At 36.0% G+C, this 11176-nt stretch overlaps 2 protein-coding genes across 3 annotated transcripts; one reads left to right on the top strand and one right to left on the bottom strand.

Annotated features, from left to right (window-relative positions):
- Positions 1 to 485: 485 nt before the first annotated feature.
- Positions 486 to 5610, top strand: LOC117116054 (UPF0692 protein C19orf54-like). Its single transcript, XM_033259995.1, has 6 exons — positions 486 to 1033; positions 1438 to 1521; positions 3330 to 3451; positions 3889 to 4012; positions 4097 to 4167; positions 4764 to 5610. Exons 1-6 carry the CDS (start codon positions 861 to 863, stop codon positions 5111 to 5113), a joined length of 924 nt encoding a protein of 307 aa, XP_033115886.1. The 5' UTR covers positions 486 to 860; the 3' UTR covers positions 5114 to 5610.
- LOC117116051 (G-protein coupled receptor moody-like) lies at positions 5355 to 10440 on the bottom strand. Of its 2 annotated transcripts, XM_033259993.1 has the most exons (3): positions 9618 to 10440; positions 7137 to 8346; positions 5355 to 7081 (listed from the first exon to the last, which is right to left on the bottom strand). In XM_033259993.1, the coding sequence occupies exons 2-3, from the start codon at positions 8332 to 8334 to the stop codon at positions 7077 to 7079; spliced, it is 1203 nt and encodes a 400-aa protein (XP_033115884.1). In that variant the 5' UTR covers positions 8335 to 8346; positions 9618 to 10440; the 3' UTR covers positions 5355 to 7076. The 2 variants fall into 2 exon arrangements, with proteins under 2 accessions (XP_033115884.1, XP_033115883.1); XM_033259992.1 differs by having other exon boundaries at positions 5355 to 8346.
- Between the last annotated feature and the right edge of the window lie 736 nt (positions 10441 to 11176).

Genomic DNA, 11176 nt, shown 5'->3' with positions numbered 1-11176 from the left:
TTTATCTGAAACGGTATAAAATAATGTGGAACTCACCTAATTACCAAGCAGTGCTGGCAAAAGTGGGGAGGGAGATTATATTAAATTAAGTCGGAGGAGATCTTACTTTAAAACGTTTAATTCTGTATAAAAAAATAATGATCAAGAAATGATTGCCCAATTAAACGTTGCTTAGGTGTCTGTTTAAATTACTTAACCATTGTTTTATTGTCCGTGTTATGAGCCCCAGAGGTGGGGGCTGAAAAATCCTAGAGTGACCCGATGAGATGCCCGTTGAGACTGTTGGGTGCAAGATCCCTCCGGCCTGACCAACAACAAACTGCTTCCTACGTGCCTCTATAAAAATGGCACTCTCAGATTTTGTTTTTGCAATTTATTTTTCCAAAGAGGTATTTAAATTTAATACCGCCTTGTTTGTAAATTAGGTAATGAAATTTACACATCAATTCTAAATTTAATATGCTACGTTTTATGCCGCCCTCTATAGATTATTTTGTGCACAAAACGTGCCTTAAATACATACAATAAATAAGATCTGAATTTGGTGCGCAACGAAAAAAGAAAGGTGCTGTTTCCTTCATTTTGAAATATTGGATTAAACGGTGATAACATGTAAAATCGCATCCGTATGTACAGGATGATCTAAGGGTAGATTATCAGCTGTAGAACGTTTAAAATGTCAGCCACTAGAACCAGGGGCCGGGCCTGCAGGAGCCATCCAGGGACCGACCTGCTTAACTAACAGAGAGAGAGAGAGAGTGGCCAAACCAAACGTAATTAGGCCTAGGCTAGCCGAAGGCTTTCATTTATGAGGGTAAGGCTCTTCGTAATCGTAATAAACTTAAATTACTTTTGATAAAATGGATGCTCCTCCGGTTCCACCACCACCTCCTATGATGCACAATGCAAAGGGTATCCATACTGACAGTGAACATGGTCAAAATGCAAAGAAGGTTCAATTTATCAAGCCATCACAACCACACACAATTGGTATTGCTGAGGTCCGAGCTAAGCTGACATGTTTACCAGCTTGGTAAGTTAGTATTCAAGTTATTCCCTCATGGTAGTCGCAAACCAAGCTATTTTACACAACTGTACATAAAAAAAAAATAATTACAGAGCTACACACTACAGGCCTAGTATAAACACCAGGAAAATACTTACAGGCGCTAATGCACTTTAGTACTCCACACTAACCTTAACAATAACATAGTAATACTGCAGCTGAGGTTAGGGTTAGGGTGAAGTACTAAAGTGCATTAGCGCCTACTTATATTAAAAAAATATATTTTGAGATACATAACTGTGCTGTGCAAAATACTTAATGAGGCAATGATGTACAGACACCATTAATAGGCCTATTATCATCATTGTTATATATTTTTATTTATATGATGAGTACAGTATTAATTGATTAAATGATTATTTTACACTCAGGAGAAATGAACAACTTGCAGAGCAGCTTTCAACATGGGTATCTGTTTATCACCCAGTTGCTGCAATCCTTCAAGAAGGCCCTAAGTATGTAATATTTCAATTGGAACTATTAACTTCGTACATATTGGCATGTACATTAAAAAAAAATAAGTATAGTACAATACAGTTTTCTTTATTGTCAAGGCGATACATTTTTTATATTTTATTTTTGACCAATTAGCGCACCCGCCACCACGAAAAAGTGGAAATTTCAGTAAAAATAAAATTTTTTCTTTATTTTTATTACGCCCTCCGCTGCCTTGAAATCTCCAAAGATAAGATATGTATATTTCTTTATAATTGTATAAATTTGAAGCATTTAAACATCCTATTGTACATTCACCAATAGAATTTTATTTATATTTTAATAAGAAAACAAAATTTTATTTTTATTCCACCCTCCTCTGATAATTTTTTAAAAAATAAGTACGCGAAACAAGGAATAAAAAAAGTCTCGCCCGATGAACATTAAGAAATCTGAAAATGTTTTTGACATGATGGTCTTAAGAAATTACAGAACCTGCGAATGTAAAACACTCAATAATAGAACTCGCTGTATCAATTTCTATAAAAACACAGTTTCTGTTGCAATGAACTATCAATGACTTAGGTTTGTTTTTTTAATATTTGATATAAAATAAATTAAATTATATACTGTACATAGATTGTGTTATGACATTTCGTAACATTGGTTTTGCAATTTCATGATTTAAAAATCCATAAACACACACACTTCATATTGTATTATTATTATGATCTTGTGTACAGTATGTCTCGGAAGCAAGGAACCTGCGATAAAACATTCAAGAAAATAATAAAACTTGCTGTATTCACTTTCTTCAAAACAGCTAATTTTCTGTTGCAATAAATTATCCATTACAGTAATGACTTTTTTTTTTTATATTTGATATCAAATAAATTAAATCATATACTTAAATTGTGCTATGACATTTCGTAACATTGGTCTTGCAATCTCATGATTGAAAATCCTTATACACACACACTTTATATTGTATTATTATTATGTTCTCATATACAGTATGCATCAGAAGCAGTTTGGTGTAGCGGGAACCATTTGCTTTCACCCGTGGTCGTGATTTAAATCTATCTTTCTGCACTTCGCTTATGTCCTTGAGAAAGGCACTTTATCTGCATTGCTTCTCTCCACCCAGGAGTATAAATGGGTACCTGGTGGGGTTGCCTGCTACTGCATCAATATGGCAGTAACATTTAAGCATGTGGGCCAAATGACCAGGGAAAACAGAGCATATCATAACCTAAGGAAAGGGCTATAAATACCAAATAACAAAATAGCATATAACAGTATACCATTGCTTCTGTGAAATTGCAGCAGTATCATGATATTGAATTTTTGTTATGTGCAGGTATAGCGAGTCGATTGGCCGAGCAGTAAGGCAGGGGCGCCGCTAGCTACAGCCTTAACATCGGCGCTGGTACCAGCCGCTGCTCGCCCATGGTTCGTTTGGTAGAACAAAGTCTTCTCGGATAAGGACTTAAAATGGAGGTCCAGTGTATACATCCCATTGCATCTTCGGAAGAGTAGGGGATTACCCCGATATTATGGTTCATTTCAGCCCCTGTCGTTGTGGAATGATGTGAACATTTAGCTACCATGAAGTGCGCTTTACGGCTGCTAGGTAGTCATAGACCATGCCAATACGAAAATTCAGCACAATGGTGCTGCAAGTTATCAGTTATTCCCCTACCCTTACCTTTATCTTTAGGTATCGTCTTTACGGATCAATAACACCGTAGTCTACACGTACACAATTAAAATATTATTGCTTTGGTTTTTACCAAAAGCCTTAAATTATTTATGCTGTCTTTGATAGATGTGGTGTTGTGGCACTGTGCATGGCAAATTATTTACTGAATACTCGGCCTGTATCAGCTGACTGTGCCTTCAAAGCCGCAAAAGCACATGGATTCACAATGTACGGTGAAATGTTTTCAGGTAAAACTCATGCTTTCAAGAATCCTAAACAAATTCTTGGACCATAAAGGAGACCCTCAATGTTGGCCTATTACGTATTAATATTTAAGCCTAGTGAACCCCTCACATTTTCTTTGAACAAACAGCACCACTCGGCAAGGGCGTATATCAGTTATGCATTAAAGTGGTCTGTCTTGATATTATGTGTGACCAAAATAAACTTTGTGGTCTAGCGGTATGGTGCTCGCCTTGATATCAAAATGTTGCAGGTTCAACGCACACCATGTCTAATAACATAATTTTTCCTGAGCACTTTTTTTTTTATCATTTACCTAATTATTTATATAAATTATATTAGTATCTCTGTTTTTTTGCCTGTGAGGTAATTTCACAAAACATTACTCTTTATTTTTATTACTCTTAATGAAATTATGTTTCTCGTTTATTTTATTTTCCAGTTATAAATATGTGCAAACTTGCTGAGGAGTTACTTGACTGTGAAGCAATCAGATTAACGTCGGGACTAAGTGATTCTAAAATCGTCTACAAGCATCTAGATAACGGCTGGCCGATTTTAGTTCCGTATCCTTCAATTTCCTCTTGTCTGTAATAACTCTTGTTTGTAATAATCATACGATACTTGTATTTCTCTTGACCCTTTGCTAGGTATGATAAAGACGAATCAAACAGTCCATGCTGTAGACGTGGGAATAAGGCTCATTGGGCCGTCATTACTGGTGAGTGAGTGTATTGAATCACAGTTACTACTTTTGTGTTAGGTATCGGATGGATGGATGGGTTTATTCAGTGTAAAGAAGACTTATTTTCAGTAGGGTCCTTCTGGTGGTGATTGGGCAGTACATCGGGAGACAATCAACAATGTAAATAGAGCAGCTTAGCTCAGTAGAGAGAGCAGCTTAGCTCAGTCGGCTAATCTGGTGGTAGCCACTGTGTGTGCACTGAACCGTGGAGATCTCTAGGTCCCCGGTTCAATTCCCATCGCTGCCGCTCCTTGTGTTTCAGCTAGAGGGCTGAAATACAAGTTACATAGTGCACCGTCTTTCGGATTAGACTTTTAAGCCGTTGGTCCTGTGTGCATTTATGGCCCATGTGCATGTTAAAGAACACAGTACACTCTTCGGAAAAGAGTAGGGGATTCTCTCCCGGTGTACTGTCCAATCACCACCAGAAGGACCCCACTGGAAATAAGTCTTCTTCTAGACTTTCGTGGGCTATCCTTGGTGTTTACACTGAAGAAATCCAATCCAATCCAATGTATGTATTCTCTCTCAACTAACGTTTGAATATGTTTTTTTTTTTTTGTTTATAACAGGGTATCTTGTTCGGTTAGACAGTTTACCGGATTCATTAAAACTAAATCAAGACCAGGACATGTCAAACTTATACCACGTACCAAAGAATGTGTGTTTAAGCTCAAAAATTGCTTGTCTTTTGCAAGAGGCGGACTCTTCATCCATTTACGTGTATGGAAAGCAGGGTAAAAGCAATCATCTTGGAATATGGAGTTACCAGGATCTTCTACTTAGCAACAGTAACTTACTAGAGTGGCATGCTGGGAAAAATGATGTAGATGAAAGGGACATGGTGCTTTCAGGTGGTGGAATAGAGCAGGGACTATGCAATCAGATAATATTGTTGAAGCCAAAGTCAGAGAAACTGTAGTGATGTATATTTTAGTGAAGCAAGTGAAGCTTGCAAATCATGAACTTCATGAAGGTTACAGAACAGTATTAATACTGAGTGTAACTGAGGCACTTTGTTATCTGTACTCTATCACAGGGGTGAATCCAGAGAAAAATGTGGGTAGGGGCCATGCAATATGCAAAGTTCCAACCGGAAATTAGCTTGTTTTTGAGTACTGTACTCCTATGTCTCTTTTTCATTCATTTTTTCTCTTTTTTTTGGGGGGGGGGAGAGTCCTTTCCCCCTGTTCGCCATCCCCTGGGTCCACCCCTGCTATCTGGCTTTTTACTCCTGCTACTACTACTGCTACTAACTATTATAATATTGGTACTGAATAATAGCCCATGTGTTTGTGTTCAAATTTTAAAATGTCATTATTTCCTTGTAATTTTATTGTAATAAATTATTATTATTATGCCTACCACTTATATTCATAATGTTCTTAATTTGCATTTAGAAAAGAAAATGAGTTGTTTTCCATGGTCTGGTGTGTACTTTTATTTTATATAGGTCTATAGAATTTATGTACACATGCTCATCATAATATAAAATACATAACACAACCCTACCTTGACATAAATCAGAGATAAAAATACATTCTTCGTGGAAAGATTGATATACAAAATAAAATATTAAATAATAATAAAAGCCCTATTAATTAAAAAATATATATATTATGTACAGGAGAAAATGTTTGGAAAATATAACTGCAACCAGGGTGATTATTAAACATTTCCATTAGCCTTAATCAATACACAGTAACTTATAAAATCAGAATTATCATCAATGCCAATATCATTAATATAACACACGAAAAAGAAAATATGCAAGTTTAACCATGAACGTGATTGGATTGTCTAAAGGTAATAAATCTCCGTTCCCGAATGCATTAGACATTTATCTTCATTATTTAAATAAATGAATAAATGGATTTATGTTTGCCTTTCATCATTTTAAAACGGTTTAACACACACTCATTACATAGTGCATTCCTGTCTTTATTATCAACAAAGTGGCGGAAGTGCCGATAATGACTACGCACAGTATAATTATCATATGCCTATTTCGGCTATCACAACGTACATGTATTCTAGGCCATGTATGCAATCGTACGTAGGTCGAAAAATTAGTAGTTTGATAAATTTCATAATAATCTAGCAAAAACATGGCTTAAAATGGAAATTAGCGATTACACTATAATACGATTAAAATCAATCGGGTCGTGTTTGTATTCAAATTCAGGTACTGTATTATAATTATTGCACATTAATGAACTATGGAATGATAATAACAGTGCTCAAATAGGACCATGTGATGTGACGATGTTATCGTATTAAATTGTTTGATATTGGCATAAATTGTTGGAATTGAAATGTCAAAAAAGAAGTATAATTTAAGCCTATTATATAACAATTGTAAAACAAACCAGTCAGTGACATGGCTGAAATAACTTACATTAAATACAGAAATTACTAGAATATCACATTTTACATTATTCACAACCTACCGTAATTCGAAAAGCGCCGTTTAAGACCTGAAAAATGGGTATCTGTGAGTTTGAGTTCTTTAGTCAGATATTTGTTTGGTTGCACACAGCACAACCAGTGGCGGGTCCAGGAATTCGAAATGGAGGGGGCCCAGGGAGAGACTAAAACGTATAGAGTCAATTACTTAGAAATCATACTATAAAAAAAATGTGAAATTAACTTACTTTCTCATTTTGCAGTAACAAACACATTATTAACCTGAGCAAAGAAATGATTGAATTACAAAAATTGTGTACACTGATTCTACTGGTTATTACGATAAAAAATAATTAAAGCACTCATGTTTCTATCATTTTTCGCTGTAAAATATATATTTTAAATATAATAACTTTAATGTTCAAGTTAGTTTACCATTTAATTCAAATTCAAAATGAGCAAGTTATTTTCTAAATTAATTAATTTTTTTTTTTTTTTTTTTTTTTTTGGTATTTTTCATTGGACGACAATAGAAGAATCTATTGGTGGAGTTGTGGTACATGATGAACACTTTAGTATTTCTTTGTATGACTGTCGAAACTGCTTGCTTCTCCAGCCGTATACGATAGGGTTGCAGCAGGAGTTAGCCAAAGCAAAAATGCTTAAAGACTGCCACAAGGCATCTGGCGCCGAAAAATCCGAATCAACGATAGCGGCAATTGTTATTGGCATCCAGCAGAAGATAAACACGACAAAGACTATGAATAAATTCATCGTTAATCGAACCTCTTTCTTTATATTAAGTTTTGCGTGAATGTTGTAGTTTGCGGTGGTTTTCTCGTTCGAGGATTGTTGATCATTTTTATCCACTGGTGGTGGTTGATGATCCTTTTGAAGCTCCAAGTTACTTCTTGCCACCGTGTCATTAACATCTACCACCGCCGACGAAGATCCTGTGCTTTTTTCTAACTCTAAGCCATATTTCGAACTTCGAGGTAGAGCAACTTTTATTTCTCTTGTGTCTGTATATTCTCCATTAGGTCTTTTCGATGTGCCAGTCTGACTACTTTGTTCCTTCCATTGCTCAATGCGCCGACGACTGGCTCTCACCGCTCGGAAAATACTCACGTAGCAAAATGTAATTATAGTAAAAGATAAAGGAACAAATGTTAGAAGTGACAATGTTAAAAATCGCGATCCTTCCGAAGTAGCTTCTATACTACAAGAAAGGGCGACGTCGTGGAAACCGAAGACATCTTCGCGATTGAAGAAAGGGACCATGACACTGATTAACGGTGGAACCCATATTAATATGCAAATAAGTATCGTGCGTCCAGGGGTGAAGATTGTTCTATACCTACTGTATTTTACAATACAAACGTATCTATTGACCGCTATCATGGTCAGGTTCATAATTGAGGCATTAAGACAGAGAACGGTCAACACACCAATGATCTGGCAGGCGATGTACGCGTTTGGCAAGAACCATTCTCGATACCAAGCTGAAACAATGTACACGGAGTCGGTTATCAGACAGGGAATCAAATCTGCTATAGCTAGGTTAACAACTAGGTAATGTCCAGGTTCACGAAGTCCTCTATTGGTCAAAACTGCTATGATGGTCAAAGTATTTCCGATAGACCCCAGGATTAACATGCATGATAGAATGGCGCATTCGAATATAACCAGACCTACATTCTTCATTTCCGTGTCCGCATTATCTGTGGTAAATATCATCGCTGGTAAGATCTATGGAAATTAAATCAATGCATATTATCACTTAATAATATAACTTGCGATGGTTTAATATGTAACATAAAATAAATAAGGTCGATACACGATTACGGCCTATACTTATACTCCGCAATGTGATTGTAACCTGACCTTTAAATCATTCATTGCGTAAAGGTATTTTGGTTCGGACTGTGTTTATATTCTTCGGAGTCGGAATATGTAAACCATAGTTTGGCAAACGTTACACTCTACAAAAACATACTTTTTAAGAATATTGAGGCTGAAATTGCTTAAAAATTAAGAACAAATTGAGGCTGAGGTAAAATGTAAAATGATGTTTCTCTATTTTAAAATAGATAAGCCAACAAATCTTAGGGCTATCTGTATCATATTTGCAGCAGGTGTGACTATGGTGTGACTATGTAATACCCTCTATAATACAGTACAGATTAAATATCTAATATTGGGGGTACAGATGCTTGCCTTCCAATCCCAGGGCCCTGGGTTCAATTCCTGTCAGTCTTGCAGGATTGTTTTTCACGACCAAAACAACTCCACTCCCTAAACCTCATAATATTATTGAGATTTAGTTTGTGTAAAGCATCGTGTATGAAGTTTGTCTTCTGAAAGGGATTGTCACTTACAAGTCGGAAAGGGATTGTCACTTACAAGTCGGACAGTGATATTTTGCTATTGACAAATCCTTGGTGCATGTGTTGTTTGGCCAAATAAATAAATAATATTTATATTATATAAAATGGTACTTATGGCTAATTGTGATCTTTATAATTATATTGTGCATTAGGCCTAACTCAATTGTTTACATATTTTTTAAAAGCTGCCTTATGTAATTGTATCAAAATAAATAATAAAATAAATTACTACCGGTACAGCAAATTGTATGTTAGTCAAAAGTTTTGTTTATTTATTTATTTGACATATTTAACAGGATAACATAGAGGATGTAACAATCTGTTTTACATATGGCCCTGTTTTACGATACTGTACAAGATTACAGACGTTAAATATATAATTGTGCGAGTTGAAATTGCATTGAGAACGATTAGAATTACAAAGTTAGAATTGGTCTTTCTTATAAAAATCCTTGAATTAAAAAACTAAAAAACTTAATATGGCTAAATGTTCAAGGAAGTTCAAAATGAAATATCATAGGCCTAAAATTTAGACAGATTTAGATTTTCGTCTATAATCTGAGTCTATAGCTTATAATAATCCCCCTGTCTGAAAAAAAAATAATTTCAACACAACCGTGTCTTTATACGTACGATTCTGTGTTTGGCCGGCGGCAAGTCGGTGTTAAGCACCAAGGTACTTGCAGTAATCTGGTCGTGTAATTCAGTTTTAAGCACAATTCGGTGTCTGGCAACGGCTAGGTGTTAAGCATCAATTCGGTATGTTGCTGCAATTGGGGTTTTGTTGCAATTTGGTTTTTATACAATTCGACGTTTGGACACAACTCCCTGTTAACCATCAATTCGGTATTTTGCTGCAATCTCGTTTATGCACAATTCGGTGTTTGGCAACAACTCATAGTTAAACATCAATTCGGTAACTTGCAGCAATTCTGATTAAGTAACAATTCGGTTTCAACAAAATTCGGTGCTAAGAAGCATCCGGCTGCAAGTTAAAGTGTTAAGCAGCAAATTCTCTGTTTAATCTGCCATTCCTTGTAAAAGCACTGAACATGTAATCGTCCTCTGGACTACAGGGGAAGTAATAATTAATGCCCATGTACATGGTGTATAGATGGGAGAGTGCAGAGCAAACTTCTTTTGAAAAACTAAGTGATATCAGTGGTCACTCTATCTAATGATGATAAATATTATCAAATCGTTATATCTGAGCAAACATAGGCTATTAGGCCTAGTTCATTTACGTGAACTGCGAAAAACAACAAGTTTACGTAGCGTAGCAGTAACCAAGTTTCTAATGAGACAAGTAAAGTGTAGATTAACAAGGTTTAATTGCATTTCTTCCCGTTAACATATGTCGACTTTCGCAGGGAAAAAACCCGTTAGAGTTTAGATAAATTACAGACAGTCACTTAGTTACGTTGGCGCGCATGAATATTCATTATAAATGACATGCTCTCAATTTTTTTAAAAAAAGACTTAAATCACTACTGACTATTACCGTACTGCGCGAATAAGCGCCCCGTTTGAATAACCGCCCCTCCTAACGTGAAAATTTCCTTAAGCGCTCCGTAATAATAATAATATCATAAGATTATCTTTTTAGCAAGTCAATAATCCAATCAATTCTGGGACTGTGGTTTTGGCATGATTTGAGCTGCAGAGTGGAATCACATTCTTCTTAGGTCAATATCAAAATGAGGATATTTCTCTCGGACAGATGAGAGCTCCGATCCCTACACAGACAGTATATTTCCAACTTTCCTCTTACATATTTGCCAATTTGCCAGCCGCTGGCCAACAAGTTAACCACTACCAACCACACTAATTGCATCTGCAATTTTGCTGTAATAAATATTCACAGCATTCTTGTCATGAGCCATGTTCTCTGGACGATTATCTTTTCCGCCTAATCACCATTCGTCCTTATATAATCTTTTTCATTCAAAAGGTGCCTCTTGAATTTAATAAGTTCCCAAAAGGACTCCTCGATTTTCATCTATTTACATAAGCGCCCCTTAATTTCCACTCTGTTTTCATAAACGCCCCGTTTAAATAAGCGCCCCTCAGAAAGTGCAGAAATATTTTAAGCGCCGGGCGCTTATTCGCACGAGTACGGTACTTGCGAATCTTAAGCCAGGCACTCACTGCGTCGTACGACACATTCAACTCCACTCCATGTGAGCGCTAGA

Source organism: Anneissia japonica, unplaced genomic scaffold (genome assembly GCF_011630105.1).
Source record: "Anneissia japonica isolate Jap-2015-1 unplaced genomic scaffold, ASM1163010v1 scaffold287743_len2803612_cov181, whole genome shotgun sequence".
Classification (NCBI taxonomy): domain Eukaryota; kingdom Metazoa; phylum Echinodermata; class Crinoidea; order Comatulida; family Comatulidae; genus Anneissia; species Anneissia japonica.
Note: the sequence above shows the minus strand (reverse complement) of the source record. Positions and strands in the feature narration are given on the sequence as shown.